The 27,574-nt window shown below is 42.8% G+C and overlaps 2 protein-coding genes across 2 annotated transcripts; both read right to left on the bottom strand.

Annotated features, from left to right (window-relative positions):
* Positions 1 to 4,896: 4,896 nt before the first annotated feature.
* Positions 4,897 to 9,359, bottom strand: LOC311238953 (uncharacterized protein). The gene is made up of 4 exons (XM_084327160.1): positions 9,049 to 9,359; positions 8,701 to 8,765; positions 7,871 to 7,964; positions 4,897 to 7,315 (listed from the first exon to the last, which is right to left on the bottom strand). The coding sequence occupies exons 1-4, from the start codon at positions 9,254 to 9,256 to the stop codon at positions 6,255 to 6,257; spliced, it is 1,428 nt and encodes a 475-aa protein (XP_084183286.1). The 5' UTR covers positions 9,257 to 9,359; the 3' UTR covers positions 4,897 to 6,254.
* A 4,979-nt stretch (positions 9,360 to 14,338) lies between these two features.
* LOC311239032 (uncharacterized protein) lies at positions 14,339 to 24,767 on the bottom strand. Its single transcript, XM_084327252.1, has 4 exons — positions 24,383 to 24,767; positions 21,013 to 21,600; positions 15,544 to 16,578; positions 14,339 to 15,432 (listed from the first exon to the last, which is right to left on the bottom strand). The coding sequence occupies exons 1-4, from the start codon at positions 24,639 to 24,641 to the stop codon at positions 14,582 to 14,584; spliced, it is 2,733 nt and encodes a 910-aa protein (XP_084183378.1). The 5' UTR covers positions 24,642 to 24,767; the 3' UTR covers positions 14,339 to 14,581.
* Between the last annotated feature and the right edge of the window lie 2,807 nt (positions 24,768 to 27,574).

Genomic DNA, 27,574 nt, shown 5'->3' with positions numbered 1-27,574 from the left:
GCTTATCCACCGATGATGTCACAATTGATTAATGAATTAGCTGTGCTTTTTGGAGCCATGGAACACTGCCTACCTAATGTACTGCCCAGCTTGTAAAATGTTTTTACTCTTGGGTGTGGGGTATAGGCAGCTAAGGCAGGGAAAAAAATAATTAATAAAAGAATAAATGTGGCGTGTGCTATACCCACCAAAAACGTTTGTGTTCAATACATAAGGGGTAATAATAATTAATCAAATTTAGATTAAAAGGAAGTAATAAATAGTTGAAAAGATACATATGTGCCCTTTAAATAATAACATGGTATAATCCACATTAATAAACCATGAAGCTGGTGGTATGGTATATTCCCATAATTTCTTTTTAGTGACTACACAATCACAATATGACGATAATAAATACCATATATTTTGGACATACCATGCTACTCTTTCTTCTCTATTTAAACGACCACATCAAACAAGAGGTGGACGCGAGCAAATACTGCGGCATGGTCATGCTGGACCTACAAAAGGCCTTCGACACTGTCAATCACACCATTCTGATTGACAAGCTAAAAGCAATTGGTTTTGATAGTCTATCAGTGAGCTGGATGCAATCCTACCTGGAGGGGAGAGAGCAGATGGTGGAGGTAAACGGTACCCTATCCCCCCCCCCCCCTCACAGTAAGCTGTGGTGTTCCACAAGGAAGCATACTAGGTCCGCTACTGTTCCTAATTTATGCAAATGACATGTCGTCAAATTGTGACTGCAACTTGTTCCTGTTTGCGGACGACTCAGCCCTGCTGGTCTCTGACAAGAACAAGTTACAGGTTGAAAAAACCCTCAGCTCAGAACTAGGCAAAATCTGCATATGGCTCGCTGATAACAAACTATCATTACACATGGGCAAAACAGAGTCCATTCTCTTCGGTTCAAATAACAAACTCAGCAAGACCGACGGCTTCTCAGTTACAGTGGGTGACAATATTGTCACAAGGAAAGAAGATATTACCTACCTGGGTTCCATCCTAGAGGCAAATCTTTCCTGTGACAAAATGGCATCCAATGTAATAAAAAAAGTCAACCAACGAACTCGATTCTTGTACCGGATCTCCTCACTGGTAAACAAGAATACCCTGAAGACTCTAGCAGGAGCACTCATTCAAGGGTACTACGACTATGCTTGCACCTCATGGTACCAAAGCACCTCAAAGGCGCTAAAAACAAAATTACAAACATCTCAAAACAAACTGGTCAGACTACTGCTTGACCTTACTCCTAGAACCCACCTCACCCCTGCCCACTTTGACAACCTAGGATGGCTTAGAGTAGACGACAGAGTACAGCAACTTGCAATGGGCCTGGTCTACAAGATACACTACACGACCAAGGTACCCATGTACATGACAAAATACTTCCCAAAGGTCAGTGAATACCACGATCACAACACCAGAGGGAGCTCCACAAATCATGTTAAACCCAGATTAGGCTCAAACAAGGGAATAAACACGTTTCGCAATTATGCCACATCAATGTGGAACGCCCTACCCAAAGCTGTAAAGGAATGTGAATCACTACCCACTTTCAAAAACACTCTCAAAAAACACCTAAGGGAGACTGCAACTCGAAACTGGCCCCTGTAAATGTCCGAACACAACCCCCTCCAATGTACAGTAAATTACCAAGTATGGTCTTGTCAATAATCCAATGTACAGTGTTGTTTGTACAGTTGTACAGTGTCCCCCACCCACCCCTCCTACCCAACCCCCCCCCCCACTCCTACCCCCCCCCCCCCCACCCACCCAACCACCTCCAATGTACAGTCCCCCCCCACCCCCACCTACCCAATCCAATGTACAGTTTCTACGTCTAATGTATATACTCTTTTCTTTCTGGACTCTTTTTGTATCACAAACAGTACTGTAATTGCAAATCTGGTATGTCATAAATGTATAGATGTAGCAGTACTGTCTATCTGTATGTCATGTATGTCACATATGTTACGATGAATTGAAAATGGGGGACCCTGATGTAAACAGGACGAAAGTCTTTCTCTGGTCTGCATCCCCTTAACAATTGTATGTATTGAGCTGTACTGTACCCATTCTTCAATCTGTTAATAAAGTTTTCAATCAATCAATCAATCAAACGGGTTCACAGAGACAACTGGCCTTGAGTGAGGATGGTTAATACTTGTTTTTTTCATTCGTCTCTAAGTCTAACTTATCAGCGGCAGCCGTTATCTCCACTCCCCCTCTCTCTCTCACGGCTACTTTAGGTTATCTTCCCTCTTTCACCTACTGTAAATAATCCACTCCCCCCAAACACTGTTTCCATGACGTCGTCGGGGATACTTGTATTTATTATTTCCATACAAGGCCATGGGAGTGTTCTGTGAGAGCAGGTGAGAGCATGAAACTTATGTAAAAGTAGCCTCGGGATCTTTTGAATGAATGCCAAGAATGCAGGAGGCATCAAGACACGCGAAACCTGGGAAATGGTTGACCTAAACCGACACTTCACACCGCGTCCTCATAATAAACATCGCACTTTTGTGATGGAACTTCCTGTTTATTAATATTGTTGTGTCAAACACAGAGACAGGAAGACTCCCGACTCGTAGGACGGAATGTCCCAGTCCATACTTTGTTTATAGTAGATACCATCCTGCAGATATATATCCTACCTGTGACGATCTCCCTTTAATCAATACAACTTCACTTACAGTAAGATAATAATCATAACAAAAAAAAAATCTTATGCGCTCGATATTTGACGGTTGCAAAATAACGGCGAATATATCTCAGTCGTCTCTAACCAATAAACCTCACATTGAGATTTCCAATCGACACTACTACTTATTTATTTAACTAAAATACTTATTCTTATATAGACATAATTTGGGGTAATAATTAGCAATGTTAATGAGTTTCAACTTCTTCGGCCGTTGCACTTTATGTTAATCGTTCTGGTTGAGTGCTGAGAAGTTGTTGTATTTGTCTATCGAGCGAGGTTTGACCCGAGCCCAGACAAAAAAAATATTATATTAGTTATAAAGTTATTATATTACACGCAATAGATTACAGTAAAACGAACGTTTTGTTGGTTCCCGTTCTGGCAGCATTACATCACCACACTAGATATCAAACACTCGATCATGGGGGACCCTGGTGGAAACAAGACGAAAGTCTTTCTCAGGTCTGCATCCTCTTAACAATTGTATGTATTGAGCTGTACTGTACTGTACCCATTCTGCAATCTGTTAATAAACTTTTCAATCAATCAATCAATCAATCATCTTCTTCTTCAGTCGTATACCGTTTTGAAAAGATGAGTTACACTGCCCCCTGGTGGGGTTTCTGTTGCATCGACGAGCACAAAATCTGGATCATGCGGTGCGTATATGGCTCTGGTCACATTGTACTCGTTTGTAACTCAGTAAATCAACGTGAAATATTGTAATTAAACCAAGCGATTTGTCAGATAACTGCAACGCGTTCCCTCATTCCATTTGGTGCCAGGGCTGTCAGAACAAATGATGAATGATACCAATCTGTTAGCACTTAGCAGCAGTCAAATGTAATAAATATATACCGAAAACACATAATTGATTCTTTTGTGTGGTTTTGGAAATGTGCCTGTAATGCATGCCAATAAATAGGTGTTATTAAAGCACAGTGATGCTCGTTTCCTATTGGTACCATAATATACAACACACAATTAACTTGATCTTAAAAAAAAGCACGTCAACATTATGGGTTTATGCACCATCTAGTGGTGATAGCCTAGCCTTATTCATTTGTCAGTCACCCATTTTAAGAATTCACATGTTCTTCCTGTTTAATGCAATGCTAGAATATAATCCTCGTTTTATGGCCTCACAAAACCAGAGCCCCGTCCTCATCCGTGGAGCAGTCCTAGACATCCCACTCAACAACCGCTTTGATGTGGCAATAATATGTACATTTCGTAAATGATATTCAAATTTCATTTAAATTGGCCTCATTTCAGCATATTCATAGTCGAATGGTATTCAGCCAGAGTTGGTTTATACATCGAGTAAAACGTCCAGTTGATGTGATAGTAAATACAAGCAAATCATATTTTAATGGATACTTTAATATAAATTAGTATAAGAAATATGTTTTGAGGGGACCCTCAAGGGAAAATCCAACCTGAAACAGAATTCATGTTATTCTTACATCTTAAGACAACGTTGATTCCAGATCCTGGTTTCTTAAACTGTGAGTTGGGACCCACAATGAGGCCCTCGGACCCTCCTGGTGGGGACCAGATGACTAGTAGTGCATGTTTGGCCATTATGTCTCAATGAGCCCGAGTTCCACAACAAGAAAAACGAAATCTCATTTGGGTCCATGACTTGAAAAGTTTAAAAAGGAACACACCAACATTATGGGAAATGCACTTAGTCATCTCTCCAGAGTCAGACAAGAAGATAAGATACTAATTTTCCACCCAGTAGTCAAGTAACTAATTTCCACTGAATAGCTTTCACATGCAGTAGGAAGCTATCCGGCTACAAGCTAGCCTAGTTAAGGCCTAACAAAAATAATGGTTGGTTTCAGGTTGGTTGTCAGTTTGGCCATGGGTAGGTAGGGATTTTTTTTTTTTTTTTTTTATTTTATTCTTTCCCACGGCGACTATGGATAGGGAATTTCTTTATTTAATTAACCCTTTCACTGCCACACGACAGAAGGTTAGCCCTTTACTATCACACAACCGACGGCGATGCTCCATCATTAGCATCATTAGCTCCGCATCCGCGGAGCTAATGATGCTAATGATGGAGCATCGCCGTCGGTTGTGTGATAGTAAAGGGCTAACCTTCTGTATTGTCACAGTGAAAGGGTTAACCGGCTGTCGTGTGGCAGTGAAAGGGTTAAAATGTTCACAACAACATGGATGCATGTACTCTGCCAGCATGTTTAATATCCATAATACTAAATGTTTGACTAAGATTTCTATGAAACTTTATTCTAAAAAAAAAAAAATATATAATAATAATATATAATTCTTTTTTTAAACTCATAAAATATATTGGGTCGCACCTAAATCGGCAGGGTCGGTCGGCAACCTGAAACCAACCATTATTTTTGTTAGGCCTAGGTCAGTATCCGCTGCTATCTTTTTAATGCTAGTTTTATGTCATTTTATGACTTGACGATTTAAAAAACGGAATCAAACCATAAACAGAGAGGCCTATTGGAATGTTAGATCCTAATATGAAAAACTGATTTGCCTTACCTTGCTGCTATCTTTTTTATGCTAGTTTTATATGTCATGTATGCCTGTCTTTTTACTACTGTGACTTTGCGCTGCAATTTTTGTATGAAAGGTGCTATACAAATAAAGTATTATTATTATGATACATTTGTGCTTAGCTAGGCTAGCTTGTAGCGGACAGAGTGGAAATTTGTATCCATCTTCTCGTCGGAGTCTGGAGAACACAGTAAGAGCGTTCCCCATAATGTTCCTTTAGAAAACTATGTTCCATCTAGATTACTGAACATGAGCAAGTCTATGGAAATGAGAGCCATGATTACGGAGGCCAACATGTTGTGGATTTAACCGTTACCCATACAATGAAATAAAGCTTATTTCGATAGAAAAGTATGTATTGTAAAAGTTAATTGACAACAGAGGTGCTTCTGGTTTCGTTGAATCATTTGAGATTAATCATGTCAATTCAGTTTTAGCGTGCATTTTCACTTGACGTCCAAGGATTACAACCAATATTATACAAAAGGAGCAAGCAATTTGTCTTAAAATCAGTCCAGTTCCTCTGGGAACAATGTTCTGGGGGTATTATCAAAGAATTCATGTCGCAACCAAAAGGATTGCTTTTTCAATTTCAAGGTTGTATCTCACTTGCAATCATATCTCCTTCACCCCACAAGTCTCAAAAAACCCTCCACTCAGCGGGTCCTGCACCCCACAAGTCTAAAAAGAAAAAAACTCCACTCAGCTGGTCCTTCAATCCACGAGTCGCAAAACCCTCCACTCAGCCGTAGTCCTGCGCCCCACGAGTCTCAAAACCCTCCGCTCAGCCGTAGTCCTGCACCCCACGAGTCTCAAAACCCTCCGCTCAGCCGTAGTCCTGCGCCCCACGAGTCTCAAAACCCTCCGCTCAGCCGTAGTCCTGCACCCCACGAGTCTCAAAACCCTCCGCTCAGCCGTAGTCCTGCACCCTGCGAGTCTCAAAACCCTCCGCTCAGCCGTAGTCCTGCGCCCCACAAGTCTCAAAACCCTCCGATCAGCTGTACGTGTGAATGATTCTGTGTCTCTTCAGGTGGTGCATCAAGATGAACGTCTTCCCGCACAGGGCGCAGCTGTAGGGCCTCTCGCCGCTGTGCGTGCGCTGGTGGACCCTCAGACTGCTCTGCTGGGTGAACCTCTTGCCGCACGTCACGCACACGTACGGCTTCTCTCCGGTGTGAGTCCGGTAGTGGATGCTGAGGTGAGAGGAGCACTGGAAACTCTTGCCGCAGACCGTGCACCAAAACGAACGCTTCCTCCGGTGGGTCTGCTGGTGTAACTTGAGCTGCGGCAAGCGGCTGAAAGTCTTACCGCACAGAGAACAGATGAAGCCCCTCGTCGCGCCCGAGCCGCTCTTGGTACCGTTGTGCGCGCCGAGGCGGAAGTCTCCTGGCGTGTTGCGGGGCTGAGTGCCTCCGGGACTGTCCGGAGCGGTGAAGTCCCTCTCCGCTCGGTCGTTTGGCTCCCTTAAATGTGAGACGTGGGCGTTTCTCGGAGAGTAAAGCTCCTCTTTCTGTCTGTCTTGCTGCGTCGGGGCAACTGGAGGTCTGGACGGAAACGCAGACGACTGGGAAGCGTCTGGGTATTCGCTGTTGAAGACTCCGTTGCACGGCCTCTGTTGCGAAGACGCCGGCGGGACGTTGCTCGGCTTGTTGGCGGTCGAGAGGTTCTGCGTTTCGGAATGGTCAGGAAACGAGTTGGAATACTCCTCGACCACGCTGGAAAAATCGGGAAAACCGGCGTCAATGTCATCATTTCCTTCTATTATGGACGACCAGAGTTGGTTCTCCCGCTCATCCATGGTGAATTCAGCCGGGAGGAGGCTCTGTTTGCCTGCGCCGCGCTGGCAGCCATCTTGCCTAAATCGTGACTGGTCTTCCTTCTTCTCCGTCTTGACCGCAAACTGAAGTCCACCGGCTTCCCTATGCTGTCCAGAAATATGTGAATCGTTGAACTGGTTTGGGGTCTTTTGATTAGAGACATCTGCGTGGGCCGCTGGGCGGTCCTCTTCAAAGTGCGGCCTCCCCGTGGAAGTGTTGTTGTATTGTGCAACATTGCCTGCAGATCACAGAGTTGAATATTGTTAAAGGAACACACCTTTAACAGGAAATGCACTTACCGTCTTCTCCAGAGTCAGACAAGAAGATAAGATACCAGTTTCCTCGCTGTGCGTTCAGTAGAAAGCTATCCGGCTGCAAGTTAGCCTAGCACAGCACAAATGACCGGAAGCGGATATAGAACAGCTAGCCTAGTTTAAAACACCGGGAGAGGTGTTTTTGGCCAACAGGTCCGTATCCGCTTCCATTCATTTGTGCTAAGCTAGGCTAACTTGCAGCCGGATAGCTTTCTACTGAATGCACAGAGGAAATTGGTATTGTAAACCAATTTCAGTCAGTCAATCAGCACCTGCTAATGGGTCTGACCCTTTAGCTCAGCTGGTGTGTGGTGCCAGATTCAAATCCACTCAGTTACAGTATCTACCTTCTTGTCCGACTCTGGAAAAGATGGTAAGCGCATTTCCCAAAATGTTGGTGTGTGCCTTTAACTCAGTGGGGCCATTATACGAATTTCAAGAAGAACAAAACACGCATCCTTCTCGAGTTCTCAACTTACCCATTGGTTCGGGAGAAGCGCCGGTCCAGAGTGCCTCATCTAGCCTCTCCTCCTTAATGGTGAATGATTCCATGTTGTCTTCTATTTCTGCAAACTAAATAATAAAGAAAATAAGATAATAAAAAGCGTGGGTTGAGCTTCTTATTGTATGTCCATGTTCCTGACTTTCAGCTATACATTTCCATTATTCTTTTTTTTATCTACTTTTTCTCCCCATTTTTTCTATTTTTTCTCCCATCCCAATTTCGTATTATCCAATTCTACCCTCCCCTGTCTCGAACGTTGTTAGGCCATGCCTCCCACTGGTCGGCTGCAATGTGGACCAAGCCTTGCATCACGTGTCCCCTCCGGTACACGAGGAGGCAGCTGTCGCATCTTTTCACCTGCACAGCGCGATCTCTCAGCGGCGAGGAGTAACGCGCTTCCTGATTCTGCTGTACAGGCGCACCAACCGACCTGTAGGAGTCGCTGTCCACAACGTCCGATCCCCACCCACTGGCTTTCCCACCCCCTAATACTGCCAATTGTATTAGTATGAACGACCAGCCAAGCCGGTAGCAACGCCGAGAGCTGGGCTCGAACCCAGCATCTCCTGCGTTAGTGGCGAGCGCCTTGCCCACCGCGCCACTTAGCCGCCTTCATTTCCATTATTCAAAATACAGTTTGATTGATTGAAAACTGTATTAACAGATTGCAGAATGGGTACAGTACAGTACGGCTCAATACACACAATTGTTAAGGAGATGCAGACCAGAGCAATACTTTCGTCTTGTTTACATCAGGGTCCCCCATTTTCAATTCATCATAATGTTCATGCAAATTAAAAACACCTGCACGTCTCCTGTGGGATGGGGACAACTGCTCCTCCCGTCCCCCGCTGGGTCCAAGTAATGATCTGTGCACAGAACAACACAATGACATGTCAGGGTGCACCACTGCTTCCTCCAGGAATCTACCATTTCTTTTAGACCAGACTGATACACAAGTGTAGTCTATTCTATTCTCGCAAGGAAGTACAATTTAGAATACTGGCAGCAGTCCGTTACAATATAATTATATTTGAATTGTTACTAAAACGGTCGGGTCTATAATTTTCATAGCAAAATATGTCCACTCTTGACGGCTAACGTTGCAGGTTAAAGGCCAGTTGAAACTCAAAGTAACGTTCGCCTACTTACCGAGTCCACGTTGCATCTGTGCATGTTTGCTTTCCATCAGGAGTAATTTCCTTTTCAGCGCATCATTCTCGTTTTGCTTTCGAGATATTTCAAGATGAAAAAATGTACATTTGTCATCGACTAGTTTAGCTATTTCTACCACCGCTGCTTTAGCCAAAACCTCCATTACAGAGGTTAATTGGGTCTGAAAAGTAATGCACGATGCCATATTAATTCCTACAACGAACTATGTGAGGAATGACTAGGAGCGATAAAATCCTGAATTAGGATTTTGCACAGCGTTATAATAAATTGCAGATCATCATCGCACAACAAACATTTTATTTCTAGCCGTAGCGTCTCTTCCGCGTGGCGGAGTGATCTACCGTAAATGTTGCATTAGTGCGCACTGGTAATTGCTCTCTTCTAAAGGGGATACAGGAGATTTCAGGAAGCTGTTATTTCCCTGTCGTGGATGTAGTTCTCTTTTTACAGACATTTAAAAAAAAAAAAAAACGTACATTGGCTCCTACTTGATCAATTGCAATTTCAGTAAACTGAACACGAAAAAGTCACGGAAATGGCATGTTGAATTGCCCACATTCAAAACCGCTCTTAAAGAGCACCTACGGGAGGCTGCAATTCGAAACTGGCCACCGTAAATGCCCAAAACCCCCACCACCTCCTAATAGACAGTCTCCTCCCCGCCGTATGTATATTTCCCTCCCACCCACCCACCCCCTCCTAATGTACAGTCCCCTCCCCATCATATGTATAATTCTGTCAGGATCTAGGGGTAACAGTACTGTATATTTGAATACCGCTTATGTCACAAATGTATCAGTACTAAATACCTATATGTCCCTATGCTATGCCATAAATGTCATGTATGTTGTGTATGTCATAAATGTCTATATGAAATGAAAATGGGGGACCCTGATGGAAACAAGACAAACGTCTTTCTCTGGTCTGTATCCCCTTAACAATTGTGTGTATTGAGCCGTACTGTATTGTACCCATTCTGCAATCTGTTAAATAAAGTTCTCATTCATTCATTCATTCATTCAACTGAACTATTGAATTGAAAATGGGGGACCCTGATGTAAACAAGACGAAAGACATACACAACATACATGACATTTATGGCATAGGGACATATAGGTATTTAGTACTGATACATTTGTGACATAAACGGTATTCAAATATACAGTACTGTTACCCCTAGATCCTGACAGAATTATACATATGATGGGGTGGAGACTGTACATTAGGAGGGGGTGGGTGGGAGAGAAATATACATACGGCGGGGAGGGAATATATACATGCGGTGGGGAGGAGACTGTCTATTAGGAGGGGGTGGGTGGGTGATGATATATATCATTTCTGGACTTTTGTTGAGGGGCGTCGCGTTGGTGTCGTAAAACAGAAGATTATATCACGAAAGACACACAGTTCCCCAAAAGTAAAATCTTAAATGGGAATAAAAATGTATTTAATTGTTAAATTCAAATTTGTCATTTGAACAACTAAATTACATTACTCAGCCCTTTTTCATATTTACCTACAATAATCAATTCAAGATATAGATAACCACCATGATTGGGCCTACAGGGGTTTTGGTGGTCAATAATTTTAGACTAAAATAGATCGACACATTTTAATTGTAGCCTATTTGTAAACAGAAAACTATGTTGTCAAGCAGTTTTGTATTTTTTTTTATTATTATTATTGGAGCTATCAGCTATTTTTATTAACAGATTGCAGAATGGGTACAATACAGTCTGTAATTCTATGCTGTCAATACTGTATATTGTCGGGACTGTATATTTCAGAATTTTAGTATATCTCTGACTGTGTATTTTTGTTTTTTTTGTTTTTACTTTTGATTAACTAAATGTTCATTGTGAGCAATCTGTGGTGGTGAATTTCCCTCAGGATTAATAAAGTACTTCTATTCTATTATATAAGGTGGCCTGTTGGGATGTTATATGTGAAAAAATGATTTTATGTCTGTACTTTATGTGCAAATCTTTTGCCGGTCTTTTTTCTGTTGTGAAGCACTTTGAGCTGCAATTTCTGTATGAAAGGTGCTATACAAATAAAGTTATTATTATTATTCTATTAAAGTACGTGTGGAGAGATATATCAGTCTGCTGATGACTAGCCCCTTTCGTGACTGTAATGCACAGAGTGAATAAACAGTCCCTTATTCCTCCATAGGAAAATCCCACAATTAACTCTGAAGAACTTTTCTCTATCAAAACGCTCGTTGTACAAGTATCGCAGAGAAATTTCAAAGGTACTCGCAGTTGCACGAGGGTTTCGGACAGACAAACGCTAGGGTTTGAAAGCTCGGCGTTGCTAATACACATTTAAAAAGAAAATTATAAACTGGTCAACACAGCTTTATTTCCGGCATCAGGCAGCTAAAGCCGTTTTGAGCAGTGTTGACCAGTTTATAAAAATTATTTAAAATGTCTATTAGCAATGCCGAGCTTTCAAACCCTAGCGTTTGTCTGTCCGAAACCATTGTGCAACTGTGAGTACCTTTGAAATTTCTCTGCAATACTTGTACAACGAGCGTTTTGATAGAGAAAAGTGAGACAGAGTTAATTGTGGGATTTTCCTATGGAGGAATAAGGGACTGTGTGTATTCACTCGTCCAAACTTGTTGGAGTGCATCACATACCTAAAAGGGGCTAGCTGATGACTAGCAACCAAGCCTTTACCCATATGTTGTTATCAGCAAAGAGGCCTCGGCCAGGTGCCTGTCAACTCCCCTATGTAATCAGATCAGATTAAAAAGTAACAAAAAACATCCATCCCTGGTTGATGCAGAGGGATGATGTGGAACTAGAGTCAGTGTAATCATTCAAGATAGAAGCAGCTGGTTATCAAGGAATCAGGAAGATTGCAGGCAGGGTTCCTTCACAAATGAAGACTTTTCCATGATAGATCTGTGACATCACATCATGTAGGTTATACATTTAATTTATATATTATACATCTGAATAAATATTGTGTAAATAGCTTATTTAAATGCAAAGGTGACAAGTGGCCTGGTGCTGCATCCTTTAAAGCCAAAGTAATTTTTCATACATATCAATGTGGGATATGTTCAATAGCTTGACTAGTAGATATAAAATATGCCATTTGGAACACGTTGTAAAACTGAATATAGATTTGTTTCACTCCAGTGTCGACATAAAACATGTACAGCCACATAACACAGTGAATAGAATTAAAACTCATATTTACCTGTTGCCTCGTCTCAGTCCTTGTATCAAGAGCTCCATCGACTTCACTAGATCATGAAAACATGCCTCCATTCTTATTTTTTCACGTCTAGATCACCGATTGGGCCTTTAACCGAAATATCATATTTGATCGCTGCGATTAGACCCGTTCGCTGTATACGTCACTCAGTGTGCGCACGCATCAGTGGGGGAAAAGGAATTTTCTTTTTTTTTACCTGAAATGTGTCATAATTTCCTCCTTTGATCTGTAAAAAACATTCACAGATCTAGGGGGAGAAATGACTTCCTTCAATGAATTTTCCAGAACAGTCTTAAGTGGAAATGGAAACATTGCTACCATAAAAATATAAGTTCCTAAACAATCTAGGGAAGGGGTGGCCATGGATCATCCAACTCTGGTCTCCCAATCATATCTTCAGCTACAAAAGGGGTTCTGGTACTGGAACAAGATATTTTCCTCATCAAGCACTATACCTACCTATCATAAAAAAAGGGGTTAATCATTTTGTAAAAAAAACTCTCCATAATGCCCAGGTTGTCCAGCGATTATCCAGCCATTTAAACTTGACATGTCATTCTGATGAGAATTAGCTTCAGTCACTGTAGTTCCTTCTAATGGGCTGAATTGTTCTTTGGGTCCGACATCCTACATTATCAGACAGACAGAAATATTTTTTAAATAAAAAAAAAAAAATCCATCTGGCAATTTCCTCTTACCATGTTGGGCTTGTGGGCGGATAAGAGAAGCTATTTCTGAACCCTACGGTTGAACCAAGATTATAACATCTGCCAGGAGCTTGTCAGCTCTAAGAAGACCCACCCTACACATCATATCTCACTTGGCGTATAATGATGTTGACATGCAGTAGGCCAAGTCAGCGTTGTGAGGTTTACACTGGGCTTTACTGTATAAAAAGTAAGTCCAGTTTGACTTCTAAAGCACCATTACAGTATCCTCAAGTGTCCAAAGAAAGAAGTTGAGCCATATCTCATAATAATCATCCAACTTCCGCCTGATCTGGCCATTCAACGCAATGGTGTCCAGTTCCCAGTAGCTGTGGCCTCCAGTGAGCTGGATTTAATTTACCCAAATAAAGTCTTAATGCAGGTTTGTCTGAGAAGTTGGTGGTTATGCTTGGAATTTGCCCCCGAAACACTCATTTTCTTTTCCTTCATATTTTCACATTTATACAGATTCGAGGCTAGATTGGAATGTGGTGTACAGTGCACCCTACGTTGCATAAATCACGTGCCAAGTCATTGCACCGGCTTCGTCTCAATGCATCCAACTCCCAGCATCGCTATTACTGTATCCTCCTCTTCATGGCAGTACAGACAAAATAAACACACCTGTGAATGTTTACCGCTAGGGGTGTAACGATGCATCGATTAATCAAAATGCATCGATTCTAATGTGATGATTCAACTGCATCGATTTGAAAATGTTAGAATCGATTATAATCTAAATTAATCAAATCAAATAATGTTTTTTTTTTGTGTGTATTGTTTTTATTGACCTATAGTCCATTCATGCTGAGTGAATCAGTTCCCGCAGCCACATTTGTGTATTCAAAATATTTGAGAATTAACTGATAGAAAATTATCGAATCATGGTCAAATGACGAGATTTCATGATACATTGAATCGTTGCCTGAATAATCGTAATCGAAATTAATCGTTGTGAGGTCGCATTGTTACACCCCTATTTACCGTTGGCCAATAATTTACCTACAATTCAGTATTGTATTTGGCACTTGTAGCCAGCCGGTATGGCACAGTGGCAATGTGGCAAACACAGGTGAACTGGTCAACACCGCCCCCCAAAAAATTACCATGACGGCAAAAAACCCTTCCACACTTTGTTTTTTAAGGCATTTCTAAGTGATCCAGAGGCTTTTAGCACACAGGGTTTGGGTTACCATGCTTTTGCCATGGGGTTTGGAGGTGGATGATAACAGACACATTTGGGTTATTTATTACTCCAGTCTCCATTTAGATTTTTGCACGCCAAGCCTCACGGGACACGAAACAAACAAGGGAAGTGGTCAGCCTGATTGTCACCAATTTCTTGTCCTTTATTCTATAATGCAATTGCTTGTCATTTATTTTATAATGCAAACAGTTAAAGCACAGTTATTTCTTGGACATTCTTTTAGCACAAACATGTGTTCGTAGGGTTGACGTGATTACGCCCAGCGGTTGTTCTCAACGTCTTTCTCAACGGCTGGCAACGCGCGTCCATCAGACGAGTCAATGGGAACATGATTTCTTCCGTGTGACGAAGATTAAGTCATGGATCAACATAAACCTACGTGGAGTTTATGGTGCAATTTCAGGCTGCTCTTCTGATTGAAAGTAGTACCACATATTTCACAACTGAATGCTTTCTCGCCGGTATGGGTGCACTGGTGTCTCTCGAAATGGCTAAAGTGATCAAAGCTCTTCCCGCACGTCGAGCATATAAAGCAATTCTCGTTAGTCGCATCTATACTGCAGGCCTCCTCGAGGTTCCCTGGGGCGCTCATGTCAAACTCGAACACGCAGCCCTCTTGGCTACTGGTAGAAACGGCACTATACCTATTCACTGCCGCCTCCTGCGCCGAGGGCTGCTCCTGCAACCCAGGCGCTAAGGTCATGTCCAGGCTCTTGGACTGCATGGCCATAATTGTTGAATACTGATCACTGTGCATTATCTCCATCTTGTCCTTTTCGTCCAGAAAAGACATGTCCTCGCCGGGTGACGCGTAGCCTCTGAGCTTACTCGATGTCCCGTCGAGGGGACGGTGGTGATACTTCATATCGTGTGAAACCGTGGCAGCGGGTTGCATGGTGGCGTTGGAACAGCCGGGAAGAGGAGAGGGAGCGTCTCCGCTCTGCTCGATCCCCACCGCCCACGGCTGGCCTTGATTGGGTACTTCTGTACCTCCTTCGTTCCCAGACTGGTTGAAAGTCTGGCTTTCAACCTCCTCTTCTCGCTCTAGCTTTACTATCAACTCCTGTTCACCGGCTCTTTCGCTGTATCCGGAGATGGACAGTTGTCCCTCTCCGCTCAGCGGTCCAGTAGGTTGCTCTCCTGGATTCCCTGGCGGCTGGTCGTCGTGCATCCTCTGCACCAGGTGATGCCCCTCCATCATCTCTGGTCCCTCCCCTTTTCAGAAAGAAAACATTAACAGTTAAGAAGAACGACGGCACTCACTCAGGCGCAGCAAGGTTATTAGACAAGTGTATCGTTTTATGAGGCAACTGTAATATTTCTTACCGATTCTGTGCGTCTTCATGTGCCCTTTGAGGCTGCTTTTCTGATTGAAGCAACGACCACATACGTGACAGCCATACGGCTTCTCCCCGGTATGAATTCGTAAGTGCCTTTCAAGATGGCCGACGCGCTCAAAGAATTTGCCACAGTACGTACAGATGAAGAACTTCTTTGGTTTGACAACCTGGAAGGACTGGCCGTTCCTTTGAAAGCTGGGATGGTGGTGATTCAGAGAGGGCCCCTCCATGGCATGCAAGCTGGGGTGAACCGTGCCCTCACTTGTTGGTTTGGCAACCTGGAACGATCTGCCATTTCTTTGGAAGCTGGGATGGTGGTGATTCAGAGAGGGCCCCTCCATGCCATGCAAGCCGGAGTGAACCGTGCCCTCACTTGTTGGTTTGGCAACCTGGAACGATCTGCCATTTCTTTGGAAGCTGGGATGGTGGTGATTCAGAGAGGGCCCCTCCATGCCATGCAAGCCGGAGTGAACCGTGCCATCACTTGATATCAATAAGTCTGAGGAGCTATATTGAGACTGTGAGATCACGTCTTCTTGGCGATCACTATATGGTTTCCCTGGAAAGGGGAAGGTGCTACAAGAAGCTTCCGCTGGCGCAGGGAGTAGGGCAGCGATTCCAGGGAAGGTCTGAGAGTTCTGCCCTGGAGTGCCGAGATACTCAGAATTGCTCATCTCCGAATCGTTTTGCCCCTGTAGTCTCGACAACCACTGCTGACTGTCTCTGTCGTACGCCGCAAAGTCCTCGGCTAGTTTGTCTACTTCTCTAGTCTGCTCCTTTCCTCCGTCACAGGACGCCTGGGCGGCGTCGTCCTCGGCCGGCTCAGTCTTCACCTGAGCAGGTGTCGGCAGAACGTCCTCGTCCTTGGGTAGAGCCTGGTCCTCCGCCTGGTTCTTGCCCTGGTCCTCTGGGTGGTGGTGAGTGTCGGCGCAGGGAGTCTCCGCGGGAACCTGCTGCTTCTGCTCAGGAACATGCTTCTGCTCGGGAGGTGGCAACTCAATAATGGGTCCAGGCTCGATACCTGTTAAAGATATGAAAGAAATCTGCGTGAGAAGGATTCCGTTACTTGTGCAATACCGGGCCAGTAACGTTTGAACATTCGGACCTTCGTTCATTACGTTGGCATTCGAATTCTAAATCAACATTAGAATTTTTTATAAAAAAATTAAAAATAAAAATAAATTGTATATATTATTTTATGAGTCTATTCATTCTGTTTAAACCAATGGGGTTTTTCTTCACAGTTCCAGATAAAGATTAGGCTACATTAATATTATAGTATTAAAACTGATAATATTCTTTATATTCATTAACAGGTTCAGCGCCAGAGGTCGCTATGGGCGTTGGGCCGTTGTGTGCCAGCGCTCTGTTCAATGGGGATAAGTTCCGGTGTTTGCAGTGCTAAACCTATATTAAATATTATAGCTATGGATCTAATAACAACATCGATTGTCAGTGAGTGCAAAAAACAAATACTCATCCATACATTTCCGTTTTATACCGTGGTGAATGAGTATAGTTTTAGAGTGATCCTGTGTAATCCCAGGAAACGCCGGCAAACAGCGCTTTACTGCATTTCATTATAAATCGTGCCATTTCTCGCCTGGATCAAGAATCATTCTGAAATCAACGCAAGATTATCGGTATTATGTTTCATCATGCATGCACGAAAGGGTGGGGGGGGGGTTTCTATGCTTCGAGCGCCACCAACGGCATACATTACACAGTACATTAGAGACACAAAGATATCGACAAAAGAAATATCAAAAAAATAAATAATGTGTGACCTGCAACAGGGAAGTGAGTGGACAGACTTGTCTTTCTTGCCTGCAACTTAAAGTAATGGCTTTGCTTGTCCAAATGACAATACTGACCAAATTGAGATTTATTTTTCTCTTGTCCATTTATTTTGTTTGCTTTCTAATTTAAAATACAGTTTGAAACCATCTGTACACAGTAGGCTATGTGTGCTAGCAGAGCTAGTCTCCAGTCACGAGTCACGGACTCCACCAAAAAAGCTCCAAAAGATTGAAAAGAAACTAGCAGAGCCAGAACTGTTCAACTCCCCTGGAGCCACAGCCAGCAGAGAAGCCGGTTTACTTTCGCTTTTAAACCAGCTGCAGCCTGAGAACTGGAGTGTGAGGGGATGTAACACTAAAGATGGCGGCAACGACAAAGAATTGCTGCAAAATAAACATACATCTGTTGTTTAAAAATAATAATAATAATAATAATAATAATAATAATAATAATAATAATAATAATAATAATAATAATAATAATAATAATAATAATAATAATAATAATAATAATAATAATAATAATAATAATAATAATAAAAAAATAATAATAATAAAAAAAAGTATTCCTATTCATTTGAGTCCAGTCATGATATTTGTTAATGGAATGACTGTTCCTATCATTAGCCGTTTGTGTTTTCCTTAGTCATGATGTGCTTTATCGGGGGATATGGTGGGGATTGATGTGTGGGGTGTTTGGGGGACTGGCTGTTCCGGTGGGGGGGTTCACACGCCTTCGAGCAACACTGTACTTATTGTACTTATTTTATGCCTATTCTTATGTCTGCACGTTTACGTTGCACTAATTTGATTGTCTTTTATACCTATTCTTATGTCTGCAATTCATGCCTTGTTTTTATTCTGTCAATTGTGTGCTGATTTTATGCATATGTTCATTTTATACTATTTGCTGTGGGGCACTTTGGGCTGCGGTCCATGTGTGAAAGGTGCTATATAGAGATAGTCATTCATATTTATTATTATTATATTGTAAAAGATGTATGCATTTAAATGTCTAAGTCTTGACGACATTGAAGGGTGACCTCAATTGTCCTTTTCGAGAATAAATAAAGGTTTGAATGAATTAGCTACAACTATGTCATTAACGGGGACCACTCTGCAGAGTTGTAGCCTACCGTCATCGGTTGCAACTTTTCAAGCCGTTCAACCTTTCCTCCATTGATCACTTCGACATTCACCATCTCATCATCATCATCTCAAGAAACAACATGGATTACTGGCAGACAATCCCTGTGTGTAACAGGCGAGAATGAACGCATGCAGACACACCATATACAGAGCTTCTCCTCTTTCTCCGTCTCTCCCTTTCAACTCTGTGTGTGTTTGTCAATGAGATTTAATAAGAACGGTGTGTGCTATACAGAATGCAGAACAATAGTTTTACCTGGATTTATCTTGTTTTCATAATCGTTGGAAGCCAAAATCATAATTGAAAATAGACTTTGAAAAATCTTACAATTGGCCCAACAGTAGACCATGAAAATACCATCGCATCGACTCCGATTGTGTTTTTCTAAAGCCCCAAATGGGCCGATACGGATTGTGGAATCCATACTCAAGTTTTTGGAAACGTTTTAAGGAGCCTCAAAAGTCCTTGTTTTTGGAGCAGTTAAGGAGCCTCAAACGTCCTTGAAGATGTTTGAATCACTGTTGTCCATAGCTACACTTAGCCTAATCAATTAGATAAAGATTACACACAATAGGGGTGTAACGGACTAACGGTACACAAAAACCACGGTACGGTATGTACCTCGGTTTTGAAGTCAAGGTTCGGTACGGGTTTTCAGTACAGTGTGGGGAAAGTTTGGCTTTCCATGTTCCACTCAGGGGTGAGATGTAGTGTGCACTGCAGTAACTAATTGTACTTGTAGGGCTGTCAACAAATATTCTATATTGAAATTAATAATCGACTTGTAATTAAAAAATTATTATTATTATTATATTAGATTGTGAAAAAAACAGCCCGGTGGGCGGTCATTAGTGATTAACATACCGTTGTATTCGTTCTGTACACAGTCACACTGAAACGGTTCGATACAGATACGTGTACCTTTACACTCCTCCTAATACACAAGGTTCCTGCAGGTTTCAACAAGACTTTTAAGGCTTCTTAAAACTGCTCCAAAAACAATGACTTTTGAGGCTTCTTAAAACTGCAGCAAAAACTTGAGTAGGGATTCCACAATCCGTATCGGCCCATTTGGGGCTTTAGAAAAACACAAGCGGTGTAGATGCGATGGTATTTTCATGGTCTACTTTTGGGCCAATTGTAAGATTATTCAAAGTCCATTTTCAATTGTGATTTTGGCTTCCAAGTTCCAACGATTATGAAAACAAGATAAATCCAGGTAAAACTATTGTTCTGCATTCTGTATAGCACACACCGTTCTTATTCAATGTCATTGACAAACACACACAGAGTTGAAAGGGAGAGACTGAGAGACTTTTTAAGACCACTTTGAATATAATTGAATACCCATTTACTGGCAAAAAAAGTACTAAAGGAGAATTACTATGAAAGTAGTAATTCCACACAAATTGTTGGGGGGGGGGGGGGGGGGGTAACTGATGCAGCCCGGACCTTTCCCCCAAAGACCTATCAAAATCATATTGAAGATCTTTTTAAGGCCTACAATTCTGAATATTAAATTTAAGACTTTGTAAGACACAGCGGGAGCCCTGTATACAGAGTCCCTTGACACTCCAGATGATTTAAAAAAGAAAATTGTATTAGACCTACAAGTTTTGTAATAGCTTTGTCGTGGTGGTATTCTCGCATTGAGGCAGCTGTCACCGGAGAGCCTGGAAGTGCCCATCCCCCGCTCCCTCACCTATTTTTGCCCGTCTCTCTCAGCTCATGGGTGACCTCTAGGAATGCAACAGCCAGAGCGTCCCAATGTAATGAATCACCCTTGACCCTTAAGGTTTGAAACAACCAGGTTATATCGTGTTAGGTGTGGGGGGCTGAGTCTTTGAACGTGATTTTACTTATCTGTTGCGGTTTTAATTTAAATCAAGGAATAATAATAATAATAATTTCTTAAGATGTATATAGGGCCTTTCATGAGACCCAAGGCGCTCAACAGTGTGGGGGGGGGGGGGGGCAACTAAGGGAAGGAGATCAGAGGAACAACTAAGAAAAGAAATTATATATATATGAAGAAAAAAAAAGGGGGGAAATCAGGCAGTTATTAATACATTTGGTGAAGAGGTGAGATTTGAGTTGAGATTTGAATGAGTCCAGGATGTAGCGTTGCGGATGTTTGTTTTGAGTAGCCTAATAGTATTAACTATCACAAGTGACCAGAATCATAGTGAGCTCAACATTAATCCAGGTCGTTTACAGGACTCTTTAGGATCTTCTCAAGGTTCTGTACTCGAATTTTTTTTACTTGCAAATATAGAATGAAATGATCAATATCATGATTGACTACCAAATGACAGGTAGGCCTAATTGAGTGGAGGCGAGGATGGGTGCCAAACCAACATCCTAGGTTGCCTAGGACAGCAACATACCAGGGCTGCTGGCCCGGGACAGGTGTTTCCCCCCAGTTTTTAATCCATGTGGCACGATGGGAAAATCATAGCACACAAAAACAACACGGACAATAAGTAAATAATATTCCGCCACTTACAGACTCTGTGGGTCTTCAGGTGACCCTTGAGGCTGCACTTCTGGTTGAAGCGCCTTCCGCAGATCTCACAGCGATACGGCTTCTCCCCCGTGTGAATCAACTTGTGCCTCTCCAGGTGCCCGGCTCGCTCAAAAGTCTTTCCGCAATATGGACAAATAAGAACTTTTTTAAACATGAACTTCTTTGCGTTCCTCCTACGTACGGTATTGAAGAAGTTACGAAACGGACTGCAACTCAAAGGACCCCGGATGTACGGGCTTGGCTGAAAGGTACCAGAGCTGCTGCTGCCGGCGGCGCGGGAAAACCCAGCACTTAATGTTGACTCGGACAGACATGACAGAGAGCTCTGCTCTAAACCTTTGTAGTAATTTGAACGATTGGGCCCCTGCTCGTCCGGCCGGGGTATCCACGATTCGTTGTCTCTCTCGTACGTCTCCAACTCTTTTCCTAGAAGCTCGGGTCTTTCTCTCGCTTCCTCCCGTCGTTCAGATTTCACCTGCACGTCGGGTTTGGATGAACTATTCTGCTCCTTATCAGTAGGCGGTTTGTCGAGCAAGGTCCTCTCTTCAAAGATGCCACTCTTACCATCTGTGGAAAGATTTAGAATACAGCAAGATTTCAGATAGCCCTAGAATGCCTGATTCAGATTTCTTTATTCGCCATTTATGTATGACACAAATGGAACGTGATACAACATTACAGTGCATACTTTTTTCACAAATAAGAATAAATAAAGTGCAAAACAGGACAGAACAGTGAGACAACGATAAGACAATAAAGTGCATGTATTCCTTAACGATCACTCCATATGGATCACTGTTTACTCACCAAATTATTAATTGCTGCGATTAGCGCTCAGCTCTCGTCATATAGTATCAAATTCCTTTTAAAGATCTGGCAGAAAACTTATATTTAAATGTCCACAAATATGTCACACGGACCACATTCTGCGACGGGATGGCAAACACAGCAGCACCCCCTCCCCCCTAGTTCGCAACCTCTGCGTCATCCTTGATCCCACCCTCTCATTCGACCCCCACGTCCACTCCATCAACAAAACCTCCTACTTTCACCTCCGCAACATATCCAAAATCAGACACTGCCTCTCCCCCTCGCTGCTGAATCCCTCATCCACGCCGTCATTTCCTCCTGCCTAGACTACTGCAACTCCCTCCTCACTGGCATCACCTCCCGCTCCCTCCATAGACTTCAGATGGTCCAGAGCGCTGCTGCTCACTCACGAACACCCGGTCCCGTGACCACATCACTCCTGTCCTCCACTCTCCCGATTAAGGAATGTATACATACAGTTCAAATTATTACTCCTCACCTTCAAAGCCCTCCATAGCCCCCCATACCTGACTGACCTCCTTCTTCAAAGCCCTACCCACAGCCGTAAAATAATGTGAATCCCTAGTACCTCCTTCAAAACCACTCTCAAAGAGGACCTACGGGTGGCTGCAATTAGAAACTGGCCCCAGTAAATGTCCAAATCCCCCCCCCCCAAAACCCCTCCAATGTACAGTTTCTCCCCCTTCAAATGTATATATTTTGTTACGATCTCTGTTTCTTAAACAGTACTGTATATTTGTATGTCTTGTAAATGTCCTGATGAATTGAAAATAGAGGACCCTGATGTAAACAAGACGAAAGTATTTTTCTGGTCTGCATCCTCTTAGCATTGATTTCTATTGGGCTGTACTGTATTGTACCCATTCTGTATTGTACCCATGGGGGACATTAACACTTTGAGAGCCACTCACGATCTGAAATCATATTGCATCACGCGAGCCTACCCTAGCCTACCCAAGGGCCGCCGGCGATCAGATGTGAAAAAAGCACCCCCTATCGTCTCCCAGATGGTAAATCACCCTTTTGGAATAGACTCAATGAAAATGGATGGGAAAAAAAATTCCAGTCCACATTTCACTTCTCAGTTCTCACCCATGCAGCCGGAGTACCAGAGTTCATTCAGGGGGCTCTGAGCCCCGCGGATCATGAGTTCTACTGTATACACGTTAGATCTATACACTTATCGATTTTTTCGAATGGTGATCAGGAATTGGAATATACCAGTTGGATACCATCTGATGTCAGGTAAGGAATCTATGTTATCAGTGTTAGGATAATCAGACTTGTTTTCATGAAGATATAAGCTTTTTTGTGATATGTGCTCCAGCTGTTTCACTGTAAAATCCATGAGGAAATGAAAGCAGCTATTATCAGCGCGCGCCTCGAACGTGCGTGCACGTATACTATTGATCATCTAGCGTTTATTTGAAAACGATTCATAAATAGGCCGACAAATATCAACGTTCTGGAATATTCCAGTAAAAGGCGATTATCACAGAATGAGCTGTTTTTCACCTCAAAACGGGTGCTTTTCAAAATGCTCTCAAACGGAAATGAAGCGATAAAAAACCAATCTGACAACACTGACTGGAAAATGATTCTTTGATAAGCGACGGGCAGATTAGACACATAGCCATAATTTAAAACATAGATTAGGCGATATTAACGTTAACATTGGCGCCGATGGTGGCATTCAAGCACTAAGTCGTGCGCCCCCTGGTGGCACTGAAAGTGTTAACGTGTGTTGTCTGGCCTTACAAATAAATTTGATTTGATTCTGCAATCTGTTAATAAAGTTTTCAATCAATCAATCAAACCGATCACACGGAAACTTCTGGTAAATCACAAACATGATGAGGCAATTGTAAACACACCTGGCTCATCATCAAGGGAAGTTTCTGTGTGATCAGTGCTGCTGTTTGCCATCCCATCGCAGAATGTGATCAGTGTGAATCTCGTGGAAAAGTGGACTTATTTGACTAAATATACTTTTCTGCCTGATCTTTAAAAGCAATTTGATACTATATGAGCAGAGCTGACCACAAGTGTCACCAACAAATTATGGGGGTGAAATAATCCCTCCATGGAATTGCACCCCACTCACCCAAACACCTCCAATGTACTGTAACAGTCCCCCCCCCCCCCTCCACCTACCCAACCTCCTCCAATGTACAGTCTCTACGTCAGATGTATATATACTCGCTTTTCTGGACTTTTCTTGTATCACAAACAGTACTGTTTGCAAATCTGTATGTCATGTATGTCATATTATGATGAATTGAAAATAGAGGACCCTGATGTAAACAAGACGAAAGTCTTTCTCTGGTCTGCACTGCTTAACAATTGTGTGTATTGAGCTGTATTGTACTGTACCCAATCTGCAATCTGTTAATAAAGTTGTCAATCAATCAATCTATTGAATACATGCAATGTATGGAATATCAGCCATTCTAGTTTCAGAAAACACATTCAGACCATTTCTGCTACTGGCAAACAGATCTCGGTGTGTCCACCTCACCATCTCTTCCATGGTTTTCTGGGCGAGTGGGTAACGACGTTACACGGTCCTGGGCAGCTCCCTGGGCGGCTCTCAACTCACTGTGAATAACCTCGACGTTGTTTTTCAGGCTTTTGATCTCGTTTTCCCTTTGGCACATCTCCAGACGTAATACCACCATGCCATCGTCGACAACTTTGCTGATTTCTGCCACAGCAGCTTTGGAGAGTACATCGATAATGGACGCTATTTGAGCTCGCAGAGAGACACTGCTCAACATTGTAATAATAACACGTTTTACGCAAAACGTTTGTAAATGTAACGTTCGTAACCCGATTGTCCTGCACACGCATGTGACGACAATAATGTTGCTCTTATGTTCTGCTGTTAGTGCAACGCTTGGTGTTTGCTGTCTGTCCCTAAAGGCTACGAAGAAAGCAGCTTAGCCTCTTTGTTGGGAGTCGTTCTCTATTTACGGATGTGACGACACGACACGTGAAATACCGTAAATGCCAAAGAAACGCGCAGCTTTGTTGATTCTTGTCTAGTAGCTACATGAGTTTTCATTATTTTATTTAGAAAACTCTCATTGATTGATTGATTGATTGATTGATTGATTGATTGGTTGAAACGTTTATCAAGTTTTTCAAGACAAACGTCTTTCTCAGGTCTGCATCCCCTTAACAATTGTATGTATTGAGCCGTACTGTATTGTACCCATTCTGCAATCTGTTAAATAAAGTTTTCATTCATTCATTCATTCATTCATTCATTCATTCATTATTAACAGATTGCAGAATGGGTACAGTACAGTACAGCTCAATACATACAATTGTTAAGGGGATGCAGACCAGAGAAAGACTTTCGTCTTGTTTACATCAGGGTCCCCCATTGTCAATTCATCATAACATTATGACATACATGACATACATGACATACAGATAGACAGTAGGCCTACTGCTACATCTATACATTTATGACATATCAGATTTGCAAATACAGTACTGTTTGTGATACAAAAAGTGTCCAGAAAAAGAGTGTATATACATTTGACGTAGAAACAGTACATTGGGGGACGGTGGGTGGGGGCTGTACATTGGAGGTGGGGGGGGGGGGGGGGGGCATTGTACACTCACTGTACATTGGAATACTGACAAAGCCATACTTGGTCATTTACTGTACAACTGGGTTAGGACATTTGTAGGGGCCAGTTTTGAATTGCAGTCTCCCGTAGGTGTTCTTTGAGAGTGTTTTTGAAAGTGGGTAGTGATTCACATTCCTTTACAGCTTTGGGTAGGGCGTTCCACATTGATGTGGCATAATTGCGAAACGTGTTTAGTCCCTTGTTTGAGCCGAATCTGGGTTTGACATGATTTGTGGAGCTCCCTCTGGTGTTGTGATCGTGGTATTCACTGACCTTTGGGAAGTATTTTGACATGTACATGGGTACCTTGGTCGCGTAGTGTATCTTGTAGACCAGGCCCATTGCAAGTTTCTGTACTCTGTCGTCTACTCTAAGCCATCCTAGGTTGTCAAAGTGGGCAGGGGTGAGGTGGGTTCTAGGAGTAAGGTCAAGCAGTAGTCTGACCAGTTTGTTTTGAGATATTTGTAATTTTGTTTTTAGCGCCTTTGAGGTGCTTTGGTACCATGAGGTGCACGCATAGTCGTAGTACCCTTGAATGAGTGCTCCTGCCAGAGTCTTCAGGGTATTCTTGTTTACCAGAGAGGAGATCCGGTACAAGAATCGAGTTCGTTGGTTGACTTTTTTTATTACATTGGATGCCATTTTGTCACAGGAAAGATTAGCCTCTAGGATGGAACCCAGGTAGGTAATTTCATCTTTCCTTGTGACAATATTGTCACCCACTGTAACCGAGAAGCCGTCGGTCTTGCTGAGTTTGTTATTTGAACCGAAGAGAATACTCTGTTTTGCCCATGTGTAATGATAGTTTGTTGTCGGCGAGCCATATGCAGATTTTGCCTAGTTCTGAGCTGAGGGCTTTTTCAACCTGTAACTTGTTCTTGTCAGAGACCAGCAGGGCTGAGTCGTTCGCAAACAGGAACAAGTTGCAGTCACAAGCTGACGACATGTCATTTGCATAAATTAGGAATAGTAGCGGTCCTAGTATGCTTCCTTGTGGAACACCACAGTTCACTGTGAGGGGGGGGGGGGATAGGGTACCGTTTACCTCCACCATCTGTTCTCTCCCCTCCAGGTAGGATTGTATCCAGCTCACTGATAGACTATCAAAACCAATTGCTTTTAGCTTGTCAATCAGAATGGTGTGATTGACAGTGTCGAAGGCCTTTTGTAGGTCCAGCATGACCATGCTGCAGTATTTGCCTGCGTCCACCTCTTGTTTGATGTGGTCGTTCAAATAGAGAAGGCATGTGTCAGTGGAGTGGGATGTTCTAAAGCCAGATTGGAATTCGTAGATTAGATTTTTTTCCGCGAGATACTTTTCGATCTGTTCGTATACTATTTTTTCCATGACTTTCGAGATGGATGTAAGGATAGAAACAGGGCGGTAGTTGCCTGGGTCTAATTTGCTGCCCTTTTTGTGCAGGGGTGTTACTCTCGCAATTTTGAAGTCCTTGGGGACGTGTCCCTGTTTTATGGAGAGGTTTATTATGTGTGTGATAACCCTAACCCCGATGGCGGCTGCTGAGTCTCTGAGGAATTTGGAGGGGATGTTGTCATGGCCAGTGGCCTTGTTCGGTTGGAGGGCGCTCAGTTTTTTTAGTACCTCATCTGTAGTTACCATTTCCAGTTTGAAGTCGTCTTTGTGGACGCCTAGGTTCTTGTAGTATGCTACTATGTGTTCTACCCCATACTGCCCTGAGTGGGAGGGTAGTTTGTTTACCAGTGTTGGGTAAACTGGGTTGCATATGATGTGTAACAAAAAACGAACTATCGAAACGTACACGGACCGTGTTCTTACATTATGTGACGCGCTGACGGTTAAAAAATGAAGAAAAGGACGCAGAGACGACCATGGCTAGTTCTATCTTTTTTATGCTCGCTCATGCCTGTATTTTTCACTGTTGTGAAGCACTTTGAACGGCAATTTCTGTATGAAAAGTGCTATACAGGGCGGCTAAGTGGCGCAGTGGGCAAGGCTCTCGCCACTAACGCAGGAGATGCTGGGTTCGAGCCCAGCTCTCGGCGTTGCTACCAGCTTGGCTGGTCGTTCATACTAACACAATTGGCAG

Source organism: Notolepis coatsorum, assembly GCF_963971535.1.
Source record: "Notolepis coatsorum genome assembly, chromosome: 13".
NCBI classification, from domain to species: Eukaryota; Metazoa; Chordata; class Actinopteri; order Aulopiformes; family Paralepididae; genus Notolepis; species Notolepis coatsorum.
Note: the sequence above shows the minus strand (reverse complement) of the source record. Positions and strands in the feature narration are given on the sequence as shown.